The sequence below is a fragment of the Mirounga leonina genome, unplaced genomic scaffold (assembly GCF_011800145.1).
Source record: "Mirounga leonina isolate KUSES-001 unplaced genomic scaffold, KU_Mleo_1.0 Mir_125, whole genome shotgun sequence".
In the NCBI taxonomy this organism is placed as follows: Eukaryota; Metazoa; Chordata; class Mammalia; order Carnivora; family Phocidae; genus Mirounga; species Mirounga leonina.
In genome coordinates, this window is record NW_023270305.1 from 73,658,339 (window position 1) to 73,685,486 (window position 27,148).

At 39.7% G+C, this 27,148-nt stretch overlaps 1 protein-coding gene across 1 annotated transcript in view; it reads left to right on the forward strand.

Moving 5' to 3' along the window:
- Nucleotides 1–26,914, forward strand: part of SLC9A2 (solute carrier family 9 member A2) — a 98,461-nt gene extending 71,547 nt beyond the window's left edge. Inside the window, exons 6-12 of the mRNA XM_035001858.1 lie at nucleotides 4,199–4,288; nucleotides 5,036–5,106; nucleotides 11,811–11,972; nucleotides 21,091–21,187; nucleotides 23,000–23,131; nucleotides 24,622–24,712; nucleotides 26,044–26,914. Coding sequence (XP_034857749.1) covers nucleotides 4,199–4,288; nucleotides 5,036–5,106; nucleotides 11,811–11,972; nucleotides 21,091–21,187; nucleotides 23,000–23,131; nucleotides 24,622–24,712; nucleotides 26,044–26,414 — 1,014 coding nt within the window. The 3' untranslated portion in view covers nucleotides 26,415–26,914. The remainder of the gene's footprint in view (nucleotides 1–4,198; nucleotides 4,289–5,035; nucleotides 5,107–11,810; nucleotides 11,973–21,090; nucleotides 21,188–22,999; nucleotides 23,132–24,621; nucleotides 24,713–26,043) is intronic.
- The last annotated feature ends 234 nt before the right edge of the window (nucleotides 26,915–27,148 follow it).

A 27,148-nucleotide genomic window follows, 5' to 3' on the forward strand; every position in this document is an offset into this window, starting at 1 on the left:
GTTCTAGCAACTGTGACAAATGGGGTGCATGGTCAGGCAAGGTGGGAACAAAGAACGGACTATTGTATGCAGCAAGTCCGTGATGAGTGGACATCTTCACAAGAGTGCTGGGGTCAGATGGTGAGGAAACTCCCATCAGTTGGATTCCAGGGAGAAGGATAAAGAGAGATTGGAGACAGACAGGAGATAGAAGGCAAGTCTGCTGAGGTCTGGGAGAGGAAAGGAGTGGCCGCCAGAGGAGAATGTGAGCCAGAGGAGGGTTTTGTTTGTGTTTTGCAAAGACGGGAGCCATAGTAGCATGGCTGAATGCTGGTGGGACGGTAGAGAGAAACACTGATGGCAAGGCAAGAGAAAGACATGATTCAGGGGAAGAGACAGACGTCTGAGAGCCAGTTACTGTGCAGTGTGGTTAAGTACGCAAAGAAAGATACACAGAGGCCGGGAGACTGTGGCGTGAAGAGCGTGAGCACCCCCCGAGAACACTTTTATGGTTCTTGCCCACTTATCCCATTCAAAGATAAATACTACCTGTTAAGCCGGGCTTATGATCTCTATAATTAAGTTTGTAATGTGAGCAAGGCCTTACAGAGGATATGGGATAGCGGAGCAATGATAGTGACTTTTTGTTGTTGTTGTTAGAGAGTTTCTTTGAGTTTTTCTGGACACTGTCTACTAGATCAGCAGAGAAATGTAAGGCAGTTCCTCCCACCTTTTTTGTGTGTGTGTGTACAAAATTTAATGAAATAAAAAACAAAAAACAACCAAACAAGAAATCATTTTCTTCCAAAAGCTCAAACCAAAAGAATGCTCCTTACTTCATCAGACAGCAGTTCTTTTTTGTGTCTGCAGAAGTGGGCAGGTGGAGATAGAGGTGGCACAGGGTGGAAAAAACAGCTCACCGGGCTGGCTGCCTGGTGGTGCCTGCGGTTAAATGATTCCCTTCCTTCAGGTCTGGCCCCGAGGTGTTGTGCGTATTGTGCCAAAGCCAAGTGAATGGGGGAACCCATCACTTGCCCTTTGCAAATACGGCTTTCAGTGGTTTGAGGGAAAACCAAGGTGTTTCTTTATTGTTTTAACCTACACGGATGGTAACAAGCTGTTTTTCTAAGGCTTATCAAAGGTTGCTTCGCAGGTGACCTGAAATGGAAATTTTCCAGTGTGGTTAAAATAAGGTGCCTTCTCAAAGGTTAGCTGTTGTTTTTGTTTTTGTTTGTGCTTTTCCTTTATTTCTCCCAACCCAAGACCCAGGGCTCCTAGAGGATAGCACCCAGCCTGGGGAACTTAATATGACGTTCGCAGATGCCAGGTACTCTGCCTCCAAAATAGATGGATTGAGGAAGGAAGTAAGAAGGGAGGGAGAGGAACCTGTCAGATCATTCCCGTTGACATGACATGACAACTGCAAATACTTCAAAGAGCAAATAGGAGACTCTGAAAGGAGCTGTTTAAGTAGAGGTTGTTCAAAGACAGTGTCCGTGATCCGTTGCATATAACCAATAAATTGTATTAGTTATAAACTACAATATGTTGTATTTTTAGAAGCTGGGGTTACGCTAGGTACCAGGCCATACTTGCTTCCTGTAGTTGATCAGTGTTGTTTTATTTGTGACAGTGCACTAACCTCTAGATTATCTGTCCAGTGGAAGGAGTCAACATCCGGATTGGGGCCTGTGTCCTATCTTTATTTCTGTGTCCCGTATTTACAACTGCTGGGCCCTCACTTATTTTTTTCCCTAAGTGGATACTGATAGGAAAAAAGCATGCAAAACAACAGTTAGTGTCCTTAGAACACATTATATAGTTTCAAAATTGCATTGATTTTGTTGATTTTTTTTCTTCCTGGAGTGGTTATTAAATCAGTGGCTTCATGGAATCTGGAGTTCAGTGGAATCACCCAACTCCGTAAACCATGTTTATACCCATTTTCATTTACGTAAATTAAAAATGACAGGATACGTGTTGATTAGAAAACTGTTTATTACCTCCTGTGTTATTTCAAAGTGACAGACTGAAAAGCAAATAGGACGTAAGGTGTGTCTTCTACTAAATTTGGTCAAAATCAGTTTACACTCCAGAAAGTTAAAGTTAAGCTTAAAAATGCCTGAAGCCGGATTGATGGAACACAGTGAATGACCTCCCTTAAAAAGTGTGTGTGTGTGTGTGTGTGTGTGTGTCACAGTTTATATTATCAAAAGCATTCCCGAATAAAGACATGCAGAGAGGTAAGACGAAATCAAATGCATGACAGGGAACATATCTCAATGTACCCACCCCTCCCCACCCCCCAAAATCCACTTACTGCCCCCATGCATGTGTTCCCCATGCCAAGAAGGGCCAGCCACCTGCCTACCATGCAGGAGTCTTTGGGATCTTCCTTGACCCCATGTTCTCACCCCCTTGTCACTTGGCCTGTTTTAGTGCTAGTATCTTGTAATTTTAAGTATATTACCTGATTGTTTTGATATCTAAGTTCTCCTATCATTCTTATTTTGCTAAATTTTCCTGGTTACTTTTACTGCCCCCGACTAATTTAGAGCTGACTTCTCAAGTTCTGTTAATAAAAATCCTTTTGGAATAGGTATCGGAATTGTATTGCATGCACTGAGATAAAATTGTCAACGTGATATCGTTATGTAATCCCATCCAGGAAGTGTCTTTTTAAAACCCAGATCTTTTGAATATCCTTTTACTAAGTTTTATAGTTCTTTTTGTGAAGATTTTATGCATTTCATGATAGGATTGTATATTATATATATACATGGATGGATTATATAAGTGTATATAGTTAGTGTCTGTATAGTATACTATATATATTTTATACATTATTATATATGAGTACACACTAATATATATATCTATTCTCTCTCATGTAGGTGTTTATTCTGTTTCTTTTTTAAAATTAGCATATGGGACGGATTTGTATATGTTGATATGTCTAATCACATTATTAAACTTGGTATTTTTAAATGAAAAGAGATTGTCTTAGATATTTTAGGACAAAAACTAGATCACTCATGAACAACAAAAATCTTGTTATTTCTTTTTTTTTTTTAAGATTTTATTTATTTATTTGAGAGCGAGAATGAGAGAGAGAGAGAGAGCATGAGAGGGGGAGGGTCAGAGGGAGAAGCAGACTCCCCGCCGAGCAGGGAGACCGATCCGGGACTCGATCCAGGGACTCCAGGATCATGACCTGAGCTGAAGGCAGTCGCTTAACCAACTGAGCCACCCAGGCTCCCAAATCTTGTTATTTCATTTTTAGTATCTATACTTCTACCTCTTTGTTTCTTATTTAATTTACTGGGACATGCAGAACTGTGTCAAATAGCAGATAAAGAGTATCCTTGTGTTATCTCTAGTTCTAATGGAAAGGCTTTTAATGTTTAATTATTAAGTCAGATGTTCACTATAGATTTCTGGCAGATGTTTTTTTTATCATGTTAAGGAAATTTTTCTTCTCTTCTTAGGTTACTAAATAGCTTATGGTTCTCTCCACTTTCCAAGTTCACAAACGTGCCCAAACCCCTCTGTACCCTTTCTCACTGCTGATTCTTTGCTCGTGGTTGGTCCCCGCTCAGATATGCTTCTGACATCTTTTAAGACTACTATTCACTGTTCCCTCTCTATGAGGCCTTTCTGGACTGGCTTCCTGTGTCTCTCTCATCCTTCCTTTTGCCTACTCTGTGACTATTTTTGGCATATCCTTCTCCCTATAAAACTACAAAGGCCTAGAACTGAGTGCCTTAACTATTTATCTTTGTATCCCAAATGCCAAGACCCTAACATGTGTCTAGCAGAAGTACCATTAAAATGGTCTTAATAAATTAATGAATATAAGAATTATTGAAAAGTTTTCTATGGATAATGCAAGTAGGTGATTCCTCTGATTTGGATAATACTTTATTGTTTCTTGGAATTTCTTTCTTTCTCTATTTCTTAGAATTACTTAGAATTAGTTTGCAATTTCTTGAACTTTGTCCATTGTTTGGTTTCTAGTAGCACATGTTGGGTCTTGGCCCTATGAAAATGTGCCAGTTATTGGAGAGGAGGAAAAATTAATAAAGTGTTACATGTACTGTATTAAATCTTGAGAGGAGGATATCTTTTGTTGGTTATCAAAGCTCAGGAGAATAGAAGTTATTCTTGAATTTTTCACTTAATTCTATAAGAAGATACACTATTTTTTTTTCCTGTGCAGGGAATTACTATCCGACCACTGGTGGAATTTCTCGATGTTAAGAGGTCCAATAAGAAACAGCAAGCGGTCAGTGAAGAAATCCATTGCCGGGTAAGTGTTAACGTAGTAATAATGATTTAAGTGATAAAAGAAAAACTTGTAGGATTCAGTCGACAGCTTGACATTCTGGCACTCATTTCTTGAAGGAGAGGGAAGTGGCAGAGGGTAAAAGGGAGAGAGGGCCAAGAAGGACTTGAGTCGGGGGGTGTGAGCAGAGCCGTACAGTGGCTTCTCCAAATTAACCTGCTAGACCTCCTGGGAATGGGGGAACAAGGAATCCCTCTGTTTTTTAAAGATTTTATTTTAGAGAGAGAGCGAGCGAGAGAGCATGACCAGGGGAGGGGCAGAGGAAGAGGGAGAGAGAGACAGAATCCCAGCTCGGGGCTCAATCCATGACCCTGAGATCATGACCTGAGTGGAAACCAAGAGCCAGATGCTCAACCGACTAAGCCACCCAGGCACCCCAGGAACAAGGAATCCCTCTTGTTACTTCCTTCAATCTGAAAATGTTTCTACTGGAAAATTATCACCATATTTCATATTTTCCAAAATTATGAACAAACTGTTATGATGAGAAAAATAACCTGAGAATTGCCTATTATTAATATAATAAAATCAGTGTATTTGGAGAGGAATCATTGCTTCTAGTAAAAACAAAACAAAACAAACAAACAAAAACCCAACAACAGAAAAAAGCAAAAACGGTCAGGGTCTTTGAAGTGTAGGCATGATATAAGTAGAGTGCAAATTACTGATTTCAGGTAAAAATTAATCAGTAGCCTACTTTTTCTGTTGTAGTTTTTTGATCATGTGAAGACTGGGATTGAAGATGTTTGTGGACATTGGGGTCACAACTTTTGGAGAGACAAGTAAGAAGGTCTTATGCCATTATAGTATGACGGGGCTCTGGCTTACTCTGGAAGCAGGACTTACTGACCTGTGTTATTTCTCAGTGTTGCAAATCTTTCCTGTATTGTGCTGTAGTATGTACTTTGAGATAAAGTTCAGCAATCACAGAGACCTGGAGCAAGATAGAAGCTTATCTTGCTCTTCTGTAAAAAGCCAGAACTCTGTAGGCAATGTAGGTGTAATAGGTGAGCTCTGCTCCACAGACTCGTCATGGTCCCAGGACGCTTCTGTCCTGGTCAATCCACGAACCACTTCCATTTCCAAGATTGCCTTTTAGACCAGAATGGCTGCTCCTGCGTTAGCCATCGTGCGCACATTCCAGGTTACACATAGGAAGAAAGATAATGAAGAGACAAAGAATATGTACTAGCTTCCTCCTAACTAGAGTTACCAGAAGCTTTCACACAATTCTTCCAGTTACACACATGGCCTGGCCTTCTGTGACCAGCACTCAGTCATGCGGGCTCTTCTCACTGCAAGGGAGGCTGATGAATATAGTCTATTTGGTGAAGCACTGAGGGTTCTGTTACTGTTTGTTGTTCCACACATGTCGAGGGGCTTTGTCAAATGCAGAGCTTCGGAGCACCTGACAATATAAATAGACTAACAAGTATTTTACAAATAAATTTTTAAATACAAATATTGTAACAGATAGAAATAAATATTTTAAAAGCTGCACTTATATGAAAGATTATGTGTGCTTATATAATGTGTCTGTCTATCTCTGTTTGTTTTTAACCTTTAAAGGCTTTGTGGTAGGGGTGCCTGGGTGGCTCAGTTGTTAAGCATCTGCCTTTGGCTCAGGTCATGATCTCAGGGTCCTGGGATCGAGCCCCGCATCGGGCTCCCTGCTCCGCGGGAAGCCTGCTTCTCCCTCTCCCACTCCCCCTGCTTGTGTTCCCTCTCTCTCTGTCAAATAAATAAATGAAGTATTTAAAAAAAAAAAAAGCTTTGTGGTGGATAAATAAGATTCAGTGTCTCTCTTCAAGGATCTTTTTTTTTTTCTTTAAAGATTTTATTTATTTGACAGAGAGCGCGCACGTGCGCGAGTAAGAGTGGGGAGGGGCAGAGGAAGAGAGAGAGAATCTCAAGCAGACTCTGCACTGAGCACAGAGCCTAATGCAGGACTCGATCCCGTGACCACAAGATCATGACCTGAGCCGAAACCAGGAGTCAGACACTTAACCGACCACGCCACCCAGGCGCCCCTCTTCAAGGATCCTGTAGTTGAAATGGGCAAGGTACACTATCCAGGCAGAATTAAATACATGTTTTCATATAAACTGAAAAACAGACTTCCAGGATTAATTCGGACAGCAGGGTTGGGGACCACGGAGCGCAGGAGCCAGCTCACCCAATCGCCAGGAGCTGACCGTGTGCCTCTCCTCCTGACTTCATATTCAGTGCCATCCACATGGGTAGCCGGAGTCGTGTTCCATGTGCCGTGGAACTGACAAATGCTATAAACCAGGGCCTATTTTTTTCCCCATAAAACAATTTGTTAACATTTATCAGCACATCACTGGTTAGGAAAGCCTTTTGAAGGAGACAGACAACATTGATTTAAACTATATTTTGGTAGATTCCTCTTACTTTCTTGCCTTTGCTTTCCTAACTTGCTAATAGATGCCTTCCCTCCCCCCTGCTAATTTACGTGAAGTTGACCAACCTACCAATTTATGTAATTTAACATTAGGGAGGTTTTGAGTGCTTACTGTTTGTTCACATGTTCTGACATGATGCTGGATTATAGGAGAAGTATAAACCATGAACTCAGGACTTTAAAATTTTGCAATATAATAAAGGCAACACAGCAATGGGTGTGTGGGTGTGTGTGTGAGTGAGTGCTATCATTAAGTAATAAGATGAGTTACAGAGACTCTAAGTGCTAAAACACCCTTTACAAACCTGACCACACTGTTTACTAATGTAGAAAAGCCTCTTTGACCTAGCCTTACTTTATAAGCAAAGAAAAAATAGTTATTTGTATGGCGAGAGCACCCAGTTAGCTATGTGGGAGCACAAAGTAATAAAGCAAACTAAAATCTTCATTGCTAAAATAGGGGGGGGTGGAAAGGACCATTTATCTTGGGCAGGATTCACATTTTTGCAGGCAGGGGGTGGATGAAAGAACCAACCCTACCCAGCTGCACAGTACTCTCTACGCACTACCCTGCTTTATGTCCTAACCCGTCCTAACAAAGACGGGTCCTTGTCTTTGCCAAGTCAGTGATTCAGACTTTTCTGCCTCTCTTCCTCTGTTTTTTTTTCTCAGCCAGGCCTGTTTTCCACCTACCTCCTCCCTATCCACCCGATCACTTTTCTCCCTCCTCCAGCATCCCATCAGTCCTTCCCTGGAGGGACAAGAGAGAGTAGTCACCCAGGACAGCTGGTTCCTTTCCAAAGTGGAAATTGGGTTAAGGATTTATACCACTCCTCTGCCTCCCAAACGGGGATATAGACGTGAGCAGGTGTAGGAATCAGGTCAGCATCCCTGGGGCAGTGTTAGGAGGAAGTCGTGGACCCTGTGGTCATGTGGTTTTGGTCTGGAACCTCAGGTAAAGGAACATCAAAGAAAGTCTGGTTACATCCTGTCTTTCAGGCAGAGATACTCTGTTCTCTGGGGTACATGAGTCTGTTCCAGGCAAACATCTAGAGGCTGCCAGGCTAATTGGACTATAAATACTAAAGATGGCAGAGCCAAGTCTGATTTCACGTCTAAAAGGTAATATTGCTACGTGTCTCAGGTTTTTCTCTGCAGTGTACATATTTCACTCAACCCCTGTATATTTCCATGCATGACATTCTCCAGGTAAATTTCAAAATAATTCCCTGGATTGTCAAGCCCACTGGATATCGCAGGTAGAGCAGGGAAGTGTGTGTGGGTATGGAGGAATTTGGTGCTGACGCAGGTCATTCTTAAAATTAGCTCTGCTCAGATCCTATCTCTGGTATGTACATAATTGTTGATGTTACTAAAGATCACATATAAAGAAGTGGATTGTTTTAGGTATGCTGGGTTTCTTTCCATTTCCTCTGGAATCCTTAATGCTGTGGCTTTCTAGTGGTCTTGCCAGAGAATTTGTGAGGTAGCTGATCCTTTGAGAAAGGGTAAGGCTTAAACCTTTGAGTAGGGAAGTTTCTCAAACTTGGTAAAAGGAGTCTAATGATGGCGAGAGAGAGTGCCTAGGTGTAGGTTGGCAGAGAAATGAAAGGCGTGAAAATAAAGCAAAGAAAGTGCACAGTTCCTATAAATTAGATGCCCTTGCCCTAAATGCTTATTCTTTCTTTTGTTTCTCTCTAGTGAAAAGCCAAAACAATAATAAGAATAACAGAAGTTTAAAAAGATGCGTTGCTGCCAGGAATCCTAGCCCAATGAGCCTCGTGTGAAATTCAGAATAAACATGGAAAAAACTTGGCCCCTGTGTCATGTAGTGGCCAGTCAAAAGGAGGACTCTTTAATTGTTTATTGCCCTCCAGTGTAGAACAAAGGGCTTAGTACCAAGAATGTGGGTTCACATTGTTCCTTTCATAGCACGGGTGTACCTATAAACCTCCTTGGGCTTATGGTAATCCCCATAATGCGTTTTTTTTCTTTCTCAACAAATATTCATTGCATGCTGTTTTGCTTACCTATTGGCATAATAATGTTACATAACAAACCACCCTGATACTCAGCTGCTCAAACAACAGTGACATTATTATTATTATTTTTTTAAAGATTTTATTTATTTATTTGACAGAGACAGAGACAGCGAGAGCAGGGACACAAGCAGGGGGAGTGGGAGAGGGAGAAGCAGGCTTCCCGCTGAGCCGGGAGCCCGATGTGGGACTCGATCCCAGCACCCCGGGACCATGACCTGAGCCGAAGGCAGTCGCTTAACCAACTGAGCCACCCAGGCGCCCCACAACAGTGACATTATTAAAGTGCATGAGTCACGCACGAGTCTGCGAGTCCAGGCTCTGGGCTGCGCTGGGCTGCTGTGGACTGGTCTTGCTCATGCTTCCCGGGGTTGGTTGGTTTTGTCAGCTGATCCCGGCTGGCCTTCTCTGATGTGACTGGGGTGACTGAACTCTGCTTCATGTGGCATTCACCTTTGTCCGGGGACTAAGGAGTCACTCCACACATATCCTTCTCATGGTAATTATAGAAACAAAAGAGGTAAGCTTCAATACACAAACCCATTTTAAGCCTCTGCCCCAATTGTCATGTCTGCTACAGCCCACTGACCAGAGCAGGGAACAATACTGAGGAAATAGGACAGCGCAGGTCACCTAGGCCGTGGTGGAAGGACATTGCCAAGGAATAGGGCAGACGGTGTGGGTACGGGGAGGAACTGAGGCCAAATGATCCATTCTACTCTCTGTGTTTATAGGGTGCGAGGCACTGTCCGAGGCACTGGTGATAAGGGAAAACTGGGAAAAAAGCAAATCTCTGCCCATATATATCATTCTAGTGCTAGGGGACAGAAAGTAAGATAAATTATAGAGCGTGTTTGACAATGATAATTGCTGTGCAGAAAATTATAGCTGGCAGGTAGAATAGGAAGCTCAGGGGGTGGGAAAAGGCATGCAGTTCTAATGGGATGGATGGGAGAGGCTTTTCTGGTAAGTGACTCCAGGGGAAAGATTTAAACTGAGCCCTGCAGGTGTGTGGGGGAAGGGTGTTCGCGGTGGAAGGGATACTGGGTGTAAAGGCCCACGGGTCGGAGCAGAGCTGGCGAGCTTCCAGGGCAGGAAGGACACCAGTGAGGCTGGAAGTGAGAAGCGCACTGCTAAGAGACACAGCTCCAAATTGTGTAGGGCCCGCAGGTCATTGTGCGTTTACTCAAGTGAGATGCAGGGTTTTACATGGTTTGACTTATATTTTATCGGGCTCACTCTGGCTTCTGTGTCAAGGGTAGTCTGTAGGAAGGCAGTGGTGGAAGCAGGGAGACCAGTTGGGTGCCTGTTGCCAGAATCCATTAAGGGATGATGATGTCTTGGACCAGGGTAGATCCAAGAGGTAGGAGTGTAGAAGTAGTGAGGCATGGTTGGATTGTGTGAGTGTGTGTGTGTGTTGATGGTGGAACTAGCAGAAATTGCCAGTAGAGTGGATAGGAGTTGTTGTAACAAAGTACCACAGACTGGGTGGTTTAAACAATAGAAATTTATTTTCTCCTACTATCTTTTTTTCTCACAGTTTTGGGGACTAGAAGTCCAAGGTCAAAGTATCAGCAGATTTGTTTTTTTCTGTGGGCTGTAAGGGAAACATCGGTTACAGGCCTCTCTCTTTGGCTTGCAGGTGGTCTCCTTCCTGCCTCTTGATGTGTTTGTGTCAAATTTCCTTTAGTCATAGAGACACCGGTCATATTTGATTGAGACCTGCCTTCATGGCCTCATTTTAACAAAGTCGCCACTGTAAAGACCCTGTCTCCAAATACAGTCACGTTCTGAGGTGCGAGGGGTGAGGACTTCAATCTGTGAATTTTTAGGAGGACACAATTCAGGCCATAACATGGAATGTGAGAGAAGGAGAAGAATCAAAGGTGACATCAGGGTTTTTGACCTGGTGGAGTGGTCATTAACTGAAATGGCGAGGACTATAGGAGAAAATGTGTTCAATCTGGGAACATCAAGACTGAGAACTGGATATCCAGGTGGGGATGTTGACTAGGCAGCTGAATAGTCATTTCTGGGGCTTGGGGGCGAGACTGGAGCAGGAGATACAAATGTGGGAGTCACTGGCACAGAGATGCCATTAAAATCAGGAGACTGGGCAAGATGGCCAGAGAGCAAGTGGAGGTAAAGAGGGCCAAGATGGAACCCTGGGCACTCCTACATCAAGAGGCTAGAAAAAAGAGAAAGACCCAACAAAAGAGGCTGAGAAAGAGGCAGGAGGGAGCCCAGGGGTGTGTCATGTTCTGGAAAATGACGTGTTAAGCAGGAGAGGTCAGGAAAGGTGAGGGCCAATGATTGGCCATTGGATTTATACTGTGGGGTCACTGATGACCTCAATACGAGTAGCTTCAGCAGAGTATTGGGGGCAAAAGCCTAATTTGTGAACATTCAAGAGAAAATCAGAGAGGAATTGGAGGAAGTATTTACACTTCTTTTTTTTTCTTTTTAAGATTTTATTTATTTATTTGACACAGAGAGAGAGAGAGAGAGACAGTGAGAGAGGGAGCACAAGCAGGGGGAGTGGGAGAGGGAGAAGCAGGCTTCCTGCAGAGAGCCTGATGAGGGGCTTGATCCCAGGACCCTGGGATCATGACCTAAGCCGAAGGCAGACACTTAACCGACTGATCCCCCCTGATGCCCCAAGTATTAACACTTTTGAGTAATGTCGCTGAAAAGAGAAGCAGCAAAATTGCAAATGTTAAAGATATACATATTTTAATCTATAATTAGTGGATTATTAGATATATGTATATCATGGCTATATACAAAAATGTACCAGTAGTATCATTTATATACACATATATTTTATATACACATATATTCAGGTATGCACATATAAAAATATATATATTGAGCAGACAAGCAAAACACTACTACTCAGTTTTTCCCTGGGTGTGGTAGAAATGATGGTAAAAACAGGCTTGTGTTTTTTGTTTTGTTTTGTTTTGTTTTTCTGGTCAATGTAGTATTAATCAACTGAAGCTTGAATTTTCTTTATTTCCAGGTTTAAGAAGTTCGATGACAAATACCTGCGGAAGCTTTTGATTCGGGAAAACCAACCCAAGTCAAGCATTGTGTCTTTGTATAAAAAGCTGGAAATAAAACATGCCATCGAGATGGCGGAGACGGGGATGATAAGCGCGGTTCCTTCCTTTGCCTCTCTGAAGTAAGTACCATTTTGCAAATAAAAGTTACTACCACTAAGTCCGTCTTTCTAGTTTTTTGACACCAGTAAGAGTAACAAATTTCACCTATGTCCTAGACCTCACAGAAGAATGAGATTCTGGTTAAACTGTGATCCCTAGAAATGTATACCTTCCTTTACGTCACCCCAGGTCGCATCATGTTGTGTTATTTTAGAACTGGCTAGTCAGAAAATATTTTGTCATGTTTAAGACGACTATGTCTTTGTTATATTTTCTTGCGGTAACTCACTGCTTTGTTAAGGTGCCTCTTTAGCAAGCAATTTGGAATGGAATATCTTAATGTGTGTGATTATAAATATGCATGGAATTATATAGATTTCTCATACAGTCATAGTTTAAGACTTGTAAAGAACATTAGCGATCATCTGGCACAGGGATTCTCAACATAGGCTGCATATTAAAAATATCTTAAGAGCATTTAAATAATACACATGTCCGGGCCCCACCCACACCAGTAAAACCCAAATCTCTGGTGGTAAGGCCCAGGTATGGGTATATTTTATTTATAAGTTCTTCAGATATTTCCAATATGCAGTCAGGTTTGAGAGCCACTGATCTAGTCTGTCTCCCTACTTTTAAAAATGAGGAAATGAAGATTCAGAATGGTAAGGTGACTTACCCAAAATCTTATAGCAAATCCGTAGCAGAACTGTAAACACTCAGTTAACAATAGGTCATTTTATCATGTAAACATCCATCCTTCCCTGCCACAAAAATGACAGAAATTACAGGTTCTGCTGATTTCTTCCTTCACTGATGAGCTTGAAGTACATTTAAAATACATGTCACCTAATTAAAATGCTATCTATGGGAGAGCTGAAATGAGACAGGAAACTCCAAATCACACCCAACCATATAAACTAGGATTTTTACTAAGACCCTAAATCCCCTATTAAAAATATGGGAGTTTACACAATCCAGAATAAAAAGAAATAGTGGTCAGGATGGCTTGGAGCTAAAGGCATTATACTGCACTAAAAACAGTAGTGGTGTGAGCAGAGTGACTAATTTATAGTCTCACCCTGCAATAATTCACTGTGTGACCTTAAGCTGGGTCATCTGTTTCCCCGAGATTGAGTTTCTTCCAAGTAGAAAATGGGGCTAGACTTGATCTTTGTTTCCTTCTAGCTCTATAAGTTAACGATCTTTCTTAGGCACTATTCCATCTGCAGTTGTAGCAAGGGATAATTCAATTATTCAGCTTCACAAGGGAGAGCCATCGTCTTTGTGATCACAGAAGATAAAATATCTTAGTTTACTCCCTGTTTATAGTTCATTTAGGAACTGGTAGTAAGCAGAGCAAATGCAAAGGTTATGGAGGTAGGTAGCAGAACTAATGGTCAGCTGTATGGTTAGATAAATCAGTACCATGTTGACCATTCCACATCCCCTGAAATGTTTTCTTTAGGGGAAATTAGAAGCAAAAAGGGAGGTAATAAAGGAATTGTATTTCTGACAGTAAAGGACTAAGTGTTCTAGACCAAACTATCCTATGAAAACAACTAGAAAAAAAGGACAAAATATATTTTAAAAATCTGCTTAAAAGCTGGAAAGTACCAGTACAATGAGGAATTTCTTGGCCAAGAGTCAACAGAAAAGGGAAGTCCCAAGAAGATGGAACTGGCATTTAGTGCCCTTTTCTCCCTGGATCACAGAGAAATTATCTGAGAGTCTAAAAGGCTTAAACAAAAGTTTTGACAGACTGATTGGTCTTCGAGAATAAAATTGGAATTTAGGACCTACCAAGAAGGAGGAGCTCTTGTACTCAGCTATAGGTTATTACTTCAGAATTCTACACCTTAACCCTCAAAGGAAAGAAGTCTGACCTAGAATTATCTCAATCCATGATTGTTTAAATTATCTGAGATTGATATTACTTTTATCCCAGCTGACTGAGAGAAATAAACTTAAATCTTCTCTGGAGGAAAATAAGATTTTAAAGAGTCTTAAACTACCTCCATGATTTTTCATATATAATGTCAAAAGCATATGAGTAGACAAGGAAATGTTATTGGAAACTTTGAGAAAAAGATAAACAAAAACCTTAGTAACAGACACAAGTGGGTTTCAGATAGTTGAGTTAGGGGCTTTAAAATTAAAAGTATGTTTAAGGAAGGAAAATGGCATCAACACTTTTGACATTGTCATAGAGATGATATAAATAAAAAAGATCTAAATGGAATAGTTGAGCTAAAAATTAACTAAATTTAGGATCTCATTTGATAGTGTACAAGTAGATTAGACACAGCTGTAGAGAGAATCGATCGATTGGTTGGAAGATAGGAAAGAAAGAATAATCAGAATGAAGAATAGAGTGAAAAAAAAAACCATTGGAAAATATGGAAAACAAAATAAGAAATATATGGGATATTGTGAAAAGTTCCAAAAGGAAATGAGAGGTAAATTAGTAGGAATAGTATTTTAAGAGGTCATGACTGAGCATTTCCCCAAATAGATAAAAGACATGAACTATGACAAGCCCTAAGCAGATTAAATAAGAAGAAAACCAAAACCAAATGCTAGTAAAACTGCTACAAGTCAAAAACACAAACAGAAAATTTTAAACATAATCAGAGGAAAGAAGAGACCCTATTTTCTTCAAAAGAGAGAAAAAAAAAACCCTTTGCAACAAAAGCCATGGAAACCATTGGTATCGTCCAGATTCTGAAAGAAAGTGACTGATGACTTAGGGTTCATATCCTGCTAAAATATTATTTAAAAAAAGTAGAATAAAAATATTTTCAGATAAAAAAACCCATCATACTAAATTGAATGATAAAAAGTTTCAGACAGAAGAAGGAAGAGTCTCGAAGAGAAGCTTGGAGATTAAGGAAGGAATTAAAATAATGGAAATGATGAATATTTGTAAAACCTAAATGAATAGTAATTGCATAAAATAATAATGTCTGTGGGGTTTTGAATGTAAATAGAATTAAAATTAACAACAAAAATAGCTTATAAATTGGAGGGAGGTGACTGGCGTTGTTGTATTCTAATGTTGTAATCCCAGGTAACCACTAAAAAACAGTAAAAGAATGTAACAAGCTAACAGAATAGGGAAATAAAAAGCAAAATAAAATAAAATTTAAAAAGGCAACAAAGTAGAAAAAACAATTATAGAACAAATAGAATGAAAATAGTAAGATGATAGTTTTGAACCCGAAGGTAATTGCATTAAATATAAATTTATTCCATTTAAAAGGATGGATGATCAGAATGGATGAAAATATACAACTCACTAGATGTTGCTTATAAGAGATAGTACTTCCATCTATAAGAGATAGTACAGAAAGTTTACAGGTGAAAGGTTGATAAAAAGATATTTTGTTGGGCGCCTGGGTGGCTCAGTCGTTAAGCGTCTGCCTTCGGCTCAGGCCATGATCTCAGGGTCCTGGGATCGAGCCCCGCATCAGGCTCTCTGCTCCGCGGGAAGCCTGCTTCTCCCTCTCCCACTCCTCCGCTTGTGTTCCCTCTCTCACTGTGGGTCTCTCTCTGTCAAATAAATAAAATCTTTAAAAAAAAAAAAAGATATTTTGTTGAAGCACTAAACAAAAGAAAGTTTGTGTAATTATTATCATAAAATGTAAACATTATGAGGAAAATATTGCTAGGCATAAAGAGATTCATTTCATAATGATAAAAAGTTTAATTCTAAAAGAAGATATAAAAGTCTAAATTAGCATACAAATAATAACATAGCCTCAAAATATATAAACCAAAACTTGACAGAGCCACAAGTAGAAATATACAAACTCCTAATCATAGTGGATTATTGTATTGCTCTTCTCCTATAAACTGATAGTACAAGCAGACAGACTTTCAGTAAAGATACAGATTTCAACCACATAATAAACAATCAAGTCTTTAAAAGTTTCATATAAGGCATGTTCCCTTACCAGAAGGGAATCAAAAACAAAATAAAATATAAAACAGTATAAAAAGTCAAATATCCCTCTATTTAGAAGTTGAATAAAAACTGGATCAAACAAATTATGATGTAAATCAGAAAATATTTTGAAAAATGCGACGTATGAAAACTTGTGTACAGCATTGTTTAAAGGGAAATTTTTTTAACCTTTAATGAAAATGTTGAAGTCAGGCTGAAAATCAATAATCCATGCTAGGAAATTAGAAAAATGAACAACAAATTAAACCCATAAAAGACCAGAAAGTTTGAATAGTACTCCAAGTATTAAGTAAATAAATCTGTAATTGAAATATTTCCAGAGAGTAAACCCCAAGACCATATGGCTTTATTTGTAAATTCTACCAAACATTTAAGGAGGAGATAAAACCAATCTTGCACAGACTTCTTCAGAAAGTAAGAAAAGATGGAAATCTTCCCAAATTACCTTATGCGACTAGCATAATTTTGGTATTGAGCCTGACAAAGACACTTATACAGAAGGAAAATTATAATATTTCTGTAAAAATTATAAACATAATATTAGCAAACCAAGTCCAGAGATATGTAAAAAAGATATACATCACAATAATTTTGACTTATTCCAGGAATATAAGGGTAGCTTAAAAGTAAAAAATCAGTTATTTGCCACTTTTACAGAATAAAGGAAGAAAAATCAAAGGTTATTATTTATCTGTAATAGAGGCAGAGAAATTATATGATAAAATTGAATATCTATTCTTGATTTTTTTTAAAGATTTTATTTATTTATTTATGAGAGAGAGAGAGAGCACATAATCAGGGGGAGGAAAAGAGGGAGAGGGCAAAGCAGACTCTGCACGGAGCTCAGAGCCTGACACGGGGCATGATCTCACAACCCTGAGATCATGACCTGAGCCAAAATCAAGAGTCGGACACTTAACCAACTGAGCCAGCCGGGTGCCCTTCTATTCTTGATTTTTTTAAAAAAATCTAAATAGACTAAGAATAGAAGAAATCCTTTCTCAAGCTGATAAAGTTTATTCACAAATAATCTACGGCAAATAATATTTTTAATGTTGAAATGTTGAAAGGTTTATACTAAGATCTGGAACACAGATGCCTATTATTACTATTTCTATGAATATTTTACCAATGCTAAGCAAAAAAAAAAAAAAATTAAAGATTAAGGATAGGGAAAGAAGTAAAGCTTTTGTTATTCCCAAACAGCTTGATTGTTTTCACAGAAAATCCAAAAGAACCTACAGATAAATAATTAGACATAATAAGTAAATTTATCCAGGTTTCTTAATACATGGTAAAAAAAAAATCAGTGGGTAATTTTCATAAGTATCAACAAATAGAAAGTGACATTTAAAAAATGCTTAATTTACAATAATATTATGAGGCATATACATCAATATCAAACATCAAAATGAAATTTAGAGAATATGTGTGAAACCTCTCCACAGAAAGTCCAAAACAGATAAAGACTGTATTACTAAAAAGAAAGACTCAATATTATAAGATTTTTAATTCTTCTCAAATTAATCTAGGGATTCAAAGCAATTCCATTAAAAATCCCAATGTGTTTGTGTGTGGGTGTGTCATTAGACAGTCTGGTCCTAAAATTTCTATGGAAATATAAAGGGCCCAAATTAACCAAGACAAATTGTCTTCAAAACTGAACAACAAATTTAGAGGATTTATACTGTTAGGTAGCAAGACTTTCTGTAAAGCTCCCATGATTGAGACAATGTGATACTGAACAAATACAAAAGGACAAATAGACCAGTGGAGCAAAGTAAGAGTTTGGAATAGACCCACACATGTATGGATACTTATTAATGACAAAGTTTACATTACAAAGCAGTAGGGAAAAGATGGCCTTAAAAAAATGGCCCTGGGGCAATTAGGGATCCATATGGAGATAAAGTGAAATTGAACAGTACTTCACATTATATCAAGCCAGGGAGTATCATAGGTATGTATGGGAGTGGGGAAACAATAAAGCTTTTGAAAATTATATGAGAGAATATCCTGTTACTGTTGTGATAGGAAAATATTTCATTAAAGGAATGAAAAGGCAAGCCATAAAATGGAAGAAGATACTTGCCTCACATAAAACTGAGAAAGGTCCAAAAAAAAAAAAAGATAGTCCCATGGGAAAATGGACAAGAGACTTGTTCAGGCAGTTTACAAAATAGGGTATCCAAATGGTCAATAATCAATAATCAGATGTGTTCAAAAATATATATATGAGAATACTCATAAAAGCATTGTTTGTCATATCCAAAATTCAGAAATAAGGCAAATACCCATCAAGAGTAAAATGGATAAATTGTTATATATTCATGTAGTGGGATATTATACAACGAATAAAATGAACAAACCACAGCTACGTGAGGTAACACAGATGAATCTCCAACACAATGCTAAGCAAAAGAAGCTAAATTTAAAAGACTACCTATTGTATGGGACGCCTGGGTGGCTCAGTCGGTTAAGCGTCTGCCTTCGGCTCAGGTCATGATCCCAGGGTCCTGGGATCGAGTCCTGCATCGGGCTCCCTGCTCCGCGGGGAGCCTGCTTCTCCCTCTGCCTCTGTCTCTCTCTCTGTCTCTCATGAATAAATAAAAAAAATAAAATCTTAAAAAAAAATAAAATAAAATAAAAAAATTAAAAAAAAAAGACTACCTATTGTAAATCAATCAATCAATCAATCAATAACTGACTACCTATTGTGATAGTAGGTACACTCCATTAATATAGTTAAGACTCCATTTATATAGAGTTCAAGTTCAGGTGCAACTATTCTGTCAACTCAGAAGTTAGGATAGTGGTTGTTTTGTCAAAGAGGGAGCGAAGTAGTGATTGTTGGGGGGTGGAATATGATGTGGTTTCTGGGGTTTTAGTTCATGTTCTGTTTTTTGACTTGGGTAATGGTTATACAAGTACATTCGGTTGTGATAGTTATTGAGCCGTACGTGTAAGAGTCACGTGCTTTTCTCTTTTGAATCATATCCCAATAAAATATATTTTAAGCATAAACAAGGGAGGTAGTTGTGCACTTATCTCTAGAGTTATACAAACATTTGTTGGATAAGATAAGAACATCAGATCCCCAAAAGATTATTACCTCTTGACCTTATAAGTCCTTCTAAAATTCTGTGAATTAACTTTGCTGATCAAAAAACCTGATTAGAAACTCAGACAGCTGTCTAAACAACAATGCCTCAGTCTAAGAAGATGCTTCTTAAAAACTCATCCGAGCAATTGAGGTTGAGACAAAAATGGATCCTTTATATCTAGAGAAGTCTGTTCTGCTGAAGCCTTAGATTTCTGCGTTCATTCCTTTGTGTTTCTCCATTACCCTTTGGGCATAGGTAATTAATATTATGCTTGTTTTTCAGTAACAAGTCTGCATTAAAAATAAGTAAGAGAACTATGCTCTTCAATTGGTATGTCCCTAGCCCATCTTCTGTAAGACCTGCATTAATGTGTATTAGCCTTCTCAGCTTTAATTTATCTTATCTATGTATTTTATTGTACTATATATTTTTGTAGGCCCCCTCAAAGCCTTTTTGAAGGAGTTGGAATAAAACCGTATCAGTACAGTTGGTTCTCATTGTGGGCAGTAGTTATGTTTTTTGTTTTTTTTTTTTAAGATTTTCTCTTTATATTTTTTTATTCTTATGTTAATCCCCATACATTACATCATTAGTTTTAGATGTAGTGTTCCATGATTCATTGTTTGCGTGTAACACCCAGTGCTCCATGCAGAACGTGCCCTCTTTAATACCCATCACCAGGCTAACCCATCCTCCCACCCCCCTCCCCTCTAGAACCCTCAGTTTGTTTTTCAGAATCCATCGTCTCTCATGGTTCGTCTGGGCAGTAGTTATGTTTTATAAAATTGTCATGAACACGGATTTGGGAATACCGAACCCTTACTCCTAGGGGAAATGCAGGATTAGGTTCTTGTGAGCTTCTGGTCACAACATTTTCATTAACCATTCAATACATAACCTTGTTTTATGTATGTTTCTATTTGAAGACACCTTATTTAATATATGTTGTTTCATTAACACTCCGCTCCTGGCCAACAGCACCGTAACTCATGCTTGAACAAAGCTCATCTGACATGACTTTTCTTTGGAAGGCACATCACAGCTTTCTTTTGCTCAGGAACATTCGACATCACTTCAGACCTATGCGTGGCGCCATTTTAAACAGTGAAGTCACCAAACAAAAAGCACAAAAATATGAAAAATATGTCATTAAATAGACCATGGAAAGGACGTTTGTTTACAGTACAGGAGCTGAAACAAGAAGGCACGGCATCGCCATGTTCAGCCTCATCTAGGAACCTGTGCGTTGGGGAACTCAAATTTTCCCCCACTTTGCGCATGTCTATGAAAAAGTGTCATGAGTATTGGCACCGTGTTTACAAATAAATTTTAGCGAGTAGGTGACTTTGTGAATATGAAATCCTTGAATAATGGTGATTGACTGTATATACATACATATTATAAATGGTGTCTTTGAAAATATTTTTAATGAAGTGTTTAAAAGACTAGGACTTAATAATTAGCAAATGTAGGTAATTAAGTTTCTGTTGGGAAAAAACCCAATTGTGTATTACCTTTTTTTTTTTTTTAAAGATTTTATTTATTTATTTGAGAGAAAGAGAATTAGAGAGAGAGAGAGCATGAGACGGGGGAGGGTCAGAGGGAGAAGTAGACTCCCCGCTGAACAGGGAGCCCGATGTGGGACTCGATCCCGGGACTCCAGGATCATGACCTGAGCCAAAGGCAGTTGCTTAACCAACTGAGCCACCCAGGCACCCTGTGTATTACCTTATTAATAGAGTATTAATAATAATAAAATGATAGCATTATAAGCTACTACAGTTTTTCTTCCTTAAAGAATACTTGTGTGGAAAAAATATAATTGCATGAACAGACTCTGAAAACCTGTGCATGACTAAACTCATTTTGAATAATTTTAACACTGAAGAGTTTTAGAAGTTTGAGTTATTTTAAAATATTGAATACTCCTTAAGTGTTATTTTTAAGCTAAGATTCTTAATCTTAAATGATATTCTTCTTAAATGATAGTATATCTCCAAAAAGGAAAATTTAGGATTCCAGTGTTTGTTGAATAGTAAAAGATATTCTTTTTCTAACCTTTCACAGTGATTGTCGTGAAGAAAAAATAAGGAAGCTCACACCTGGTGAAATGGATGAAATTCGAGAAATATTATCCAGAAATCTCTATCAAATCCGTCAGCGAGTGAGAATAATTTATTTAGCAAAATGTTTCCTTGCCTTTGGCTAAAAATATGCCTTCTGATTTCATGCTACTCAGTTGTAGCAGAGGTCACCCAACCATTATGGCTACCTTTTGCATGTCCTACATCAGGCATCTTCTCTTCTCTGAGAGTCCTATCTTGTTAGGGTACCACTCCCTCTCGGACACCATGGGGAAAGCCTGGAGTCTCCCAGGAGTTCTGCTACTATGGAGATAAAAGCATCTGAGTTAACTAATTGTGGCTCTCTTTTAATTATTTTAATGAAATTGCTTTAGAAATGAATAGCTTTAATTATTTTAATGAATTGCTTTAATGAATAGCTTATAGAAAACGTATTAAAATGTATTTAATCTTTCTTGTTATTCGTAAAGTGCTATAGTTTCTTCCTTTAATGTATCTCCCGAGTGACTTCTTTCACTGCTGTTCCATTGTTTTTGTTTTTTGTTTTTAATAAAGATTTTATTTATTTATTTGAGAGTGAGAGAGAAAGGGAGAGCACAAGCTGGGGGCAGAGGCAGAGGCAGAGGGAGAAGCAGACTCCCCTCTGAGCCGGGAGCCCGATGTGGGGCTCAATCCCAGGACCCTGGGATCATGAACTGAGCCAAAGGCAGCTGCTTAACCGACTGAGCCACCCAGGCGTCCCTGCTGTTCCATTGTTAACACTTCATTCTACCAATTGGCTAATAATATAGCTAGCATTTTTGAGGGTGCATACAGTTGGCCATGCCCCACTGCAACATGTATTAACTCAATCCTCCAAGTGGTGTTGCTATTGTTTCCATTTTATAGATGAATAAATTAAGGTACAGTGAGGGGGGAGGTGTCACACAGTCCACATAGGATGTCAGGAGACTTCCTCACTACTGTTGGGGTCATTTCTGTACCTTCTTGCTGGTCTCCCCAAAGGCTGTCCTCATTCCATTACTCATTACTGTTGTTCCGCCTTTTTCCCTACAGCACCTTTTTTTTTTTTTAAGATTTCATTTATTTATTTGACCGAGAGAGAGACAGAGAGAGCGGGAACACAAGCAGGGGGAGTGGGAGAGGGAGAAGCAGGCTTCCTGTCAAGCAGGGAGCCCGATGTGGGGCTCGGTCCCAGGAACCTGGGACCATGACCTGAGCCGAAGGCTCCCTGCCTTCCTAGGAAAATATGTATCTATTCTATCAGAAAATGAACTTGATTACTAATTGCAATTCATTTTAGGAAACTTACAAAACTAAAAATGTATGCCATGCGCAGCCCCGGTTTAGAAATTTTACTGCTTCAAGTGCTAGCACGTGGTTATTGCTGATTCTGGCAGCAGCTTTTTCCAGTTTGACAACCCAGTTGAGAACAAGTGTTCTTAAGTTAATCAAAAGGACATGGCACCACCAAGTGGCTCAAAGTGGTTTGTTTTTATACCAGTAATTCCTATTCAGTAGAGAATGTATAAAGATGCATTGTATTTTTCCCCCAGCTGTTAATGATGGCTAAATACATACAAAGTAGTTCAAGGTAGATAGAAGTACTTGATAAATTCTATCATTCTTTCGATTTATGAAGATCACACTTTGCAGTGAAAAATAACTTACAGACTTTTATTAGAAGACAAGTGCTTTCAAACCTGGAATGAATGTCCACTTTTTTTTTTCCCCGCATGTTAACTTTTATGCTTTCTATTGATTTATTTTTCTGCTCTGCACATTCGTTAAGTGCCTCACTCAGGTGCAAAGCCAAAGCAACATAGTTACATTTTGGGATCTCTAGGGTAGCAATCAGTTCTTGTAAAAGGTCTCTTGTGTTCTCATTTCAGACTTTGTCCTACAACAGACACAATCTGACGGCCGACACAAGTGAGCGACAAGCCAAGGAGATTCTGATCAGACGGAGGCACAGTTTGCGAGAAAGTATCAGGAAAGACAGCAGCTTGAACCAGGAACGCAGGGTAACTGCTGTTTGTTACCGTTTGTCTGGGACGAGGAAGGCTTCCAAGAGTAGAGTCAACAGCCATTCTGGAGGCCCTACTGACAGAATGGCCGCTGAGGGTTGATTCATGGGAATTCTGGGACGCAAAGTGTGAAGTCTTTCTAGATGTTTCTAGAACATCTGTTGTGTTCCAGGCACTGTTGTAGGCACTTGAAATATGTTGGTGAACGGAACAGACCAAGATACCTTTGCTTGTAGAATTCATATTCTAGTGGGGAGAAGGTGCCCAGCAATGGAATGCGTTATCTGTTACGTTAGTAGGCAGTGAGTGCTGTGGAGAAAAACAGTGCTTGAGGAGGGAGACTGGGAGGACAGGAAAGGGTCAGTCAAGTTATAAATCTGAACAGCATGGCTGGACCAAGTTACATTTGGAAAGTCTAATTTGATCTCCCCAGGGAGAGGTTGCAGCCCAGAGATGGGCAAGCTGCTTGTGCTGGAACTGTACAATCACAGCAGCTGGGGCGTGCGAGTGTCCACCTTTTCACTTGGCACAGGGCACTGTCAACAGACAAGGAAAATCATTTTTAAATGACATTACGATTGATTGATTTCACACAGCAGACATTGCATCTTAGTATTATTTTTTTGAGTATAATTGACACACAAGTCTGCGTTAGTTTTAGATTGCATCTCATTTTTATTTATTTATTTTTAAAAGATTTTTATATATTTATTTGAGAGAGAGAGAGAGAAAGAGCACAAGCAGGGGGAGGGGCAGGCAGAGGGAGAAGCAGGCTCCCCGCTGAGCAAAGAGCCCAATGCCAGGACTCCGGGATCATGACCTGAGCCGAAGGCAGACGCTTAACTCACTTAAGCCACACAGGCGTTCCTGGATTGCATCTCATTTTTAATAATATTCTGTATTGGGTCGTCAGAGACCAAAATGGTAATATGTGAACAAGAAGATTTTTTTTTTAATGTGAAAATGTGGCAGAACTGATGAAGAGTTAAAGAAAGTAGAGATTGTGGCATTTGAATTGTCAGCCAATTAGCTTTGGTAATACTTTTCATTCTTTCATTTTTCGAGACTCACTAAAGTAATTAAAACTTAAATATGCTACATTTTTCACATATTTTCCTTCTATATGTATAGGTCCTACTTCTTTTTTAGTAATACTCTTATAAATAGGTCTTTATAGCTTCTCTTTAAGAAGACTCAGTGGTTTTCATTATTATTTCATTATTCTTCTTTCTAATGGTCCCACTTTATTTTCATTTTCCTTAATACTGATTTCTATTACATTTTAGAAGAGATTTAGTTGTTTTAAGTGAAATAATTATTGCATGGAGCTTTACTCACCATCCCCACAGCTCCTCACAAAGTAATTTTGGAACAGAGAAGTACGATTTTAATTTTTAACATCAGGGTTTGACCTAAGATTTTAAATTTTTGATATACAATAAATGACATCTACATAGTCTAAATAAGATTTTCCATGTTTTCCACAGGCTTCCACTTCAACCTCTCGATATTTGTCCTTACCAAAAAACACAAAGCTTCCAGAAAAGCTACAAAAGAAAAAGAATATGTCTAATGCAGGTAATGAATTCAGTTGGCGCAGAATGAGTAAATTTATCTACTAATGTTCATAAAACAAAATTTCCCCATTCTTTGTCTTCATTAAGGATAATGAGGTTAATGATTTGCAAGTCTAAAATAAGACTATGGTGACTTATTATTAGCATCATAAGCTTTTTGGATGGAGCTTCTGTACATATTAAAAGTAACTGAGTCCATTATTTTCCATAATAATTCTACTGGATATAGCACAAGCAAATGCTGTTACCTGTGGTTAGTGAACAGGTAAACAGAAAGTTGTAAATTTGCAAAGGTATATTTAAATTTTTACAATTTTCATATAGGCAGCCATAAATTTTACTTCTGCCCCAAATCATTAAAGCTTTGGCATATAAAGTCCTGATTTAAAACTCTTGATTTAATGATAATCTTTATGTAGTCTCCAAGCCATTTTCTGTGAAGCCCAGAAGAAGTATATTAGGATACCATGTTAGTAAAATGTGGGATGTAAGAGTACCCCTTTATTTTTGGTTGTTTATTTAATTAACCAAGAAGAGGAAAGTCTGGTGATGGCTGGTGGTGATGATGGGTGAGATGAGAAATGAGAAGGGAGGCCGAGCAGCACTGAGTACTTAGGGCAGGGCCATGTCACCACCGCGCATCCACCAGAGCATGCTTTCATCCCAAGAATCCCAGCTCCCACCAGCTGTCCTCCCCACCGTTCTCTAGAACCTGAATTTTGACAACCAGCTAGTTCTGATCCTGTGTCCCGTCAATGATCCCATTGTTTGGAACGTGCACATTGGTATTTCGGCTCTTTTATGAAAATAAAAAGGAGATAAAGAAGGTTGTCTCTGAGATTCCAGATCAAGTCACAAGTTTTCATTAATAGCAGCCAATTGCTGCTCTTTCTGTGTGCCAGTCACAGAGCTGAGCCCTCCTGGGAGCATTCTGCTGGGGCAGGTGGGAACCCAGGGCTGCTGCCACCTGGGACACTCACTTTGCTAGCCAGCTCCACCACTCAACTAACGCCTCTTGAACTTCAGTGACTTCCCCTGGCAAATGGGTGATTGTGAGGATTAAATAGGTGAATGCATTTAAAAGTGCTTATTATCATGACAGTACGCCCTTCACCGTGGGTGTGAGCGTTCAACAGTAAGGCCCACAGAGATCATGCCTCATGCCCAGGTCTGGGGGCTAGAGGTAGTGAGCCCTCTGACCGCCCCCCACCGCCCAGCCCCCAGGGCCCGAGGGCACAGCAGGTGCTGCACCCACTCGTGCACTGCTGAGTCACCTACAGTCCCTTCTCTCTAAAATGCTTGCCATGTTGTCCTTCTTTTGCTCTGTGGTAGGCGGCAATAGCAGCGACTCAGAGACAGATGCTGGGACCACCGTCCTCAATTTGCAGCCCCGAGCAAGGTGCTTCTTGCCAGAACAGTTCTCAAAGAAAGCCCCACAGCCCTATAAGATGGAATGGAAGAACGAGGTTGACGTTGATTCCGGACAGGGGCAGCCTTGTACCCCTCCAGCTCCCCACAGCAAAGAGGGAGGCACCCCAACCCCAGGCATGCTGCGGCAGCCCCTTCTCTCCAAAGGCCAATTTGGCCCAGTGCAGGAAGACCGTGGGACTGAAGGCATCCGACCCAAGCCGCCACCCAGGCTGGTCCGAAGGGCATCGGAACCCGGCAACCGGAAAGCCCGATTTGGAAGTGAGAAGCCTTAATGGAAATGGCCAAAGCAGGCCTGGGGTGACTGACCCGGCATGGCTGGGGCTTGTTACTTTGAAACCTGACACAACAGTGGGATCCATTTAATAGCCTCTATGCATCTAAATACTTTCTTTGGGTAGTAGAGTCATGCCATTGATTGACGGGATGAATGCTTAACCCAAGAAGAGGAAAATCAAAGAAAAAAGTCCCATAAAATGCCTTTTATGACTTCTCGCCAGCAGTTGTATTCTTTGCAAGCCTAAAGAAAAAAAATTGTGTGCCTTTATTGAACTTGAATGACAGAACTTGAAATTTTGAACACACCCGTGTTGGTGAAAATTTTAATATATACATACATGCCTCAAATTTTATTTATGGAAACCCTATGTATATCTGTAATCACTTTTTAAGCAAAGGGCGCTAAAAATGCTCCACATCTTTCCAAGGCATAAAGGAGGATGGTGGACCATCTGCTTGGAGTCAAGGTGTTTCCCCATCCTGAGCTGATGAGCAGTGGGTAAAGGGAGAGCACAGCATGGAGCAAGGATGCCTGGTGAGCTCAGCCTGGGGAGGCAGTCAGAACGTCTGGGCAGATGAGGAGGCCTGGCTCCCAGAGCGCAGATTCCCGTGAAATAATGAGTCATCTGGATTTAATTTGTTCCTCATGCTACCGTACATTTGAGGGTGACCTAGAGATTCCATCTCTCATTTGTGTTTGAATGGTGCAAAGAGAAAGGCTGTGTGGGTG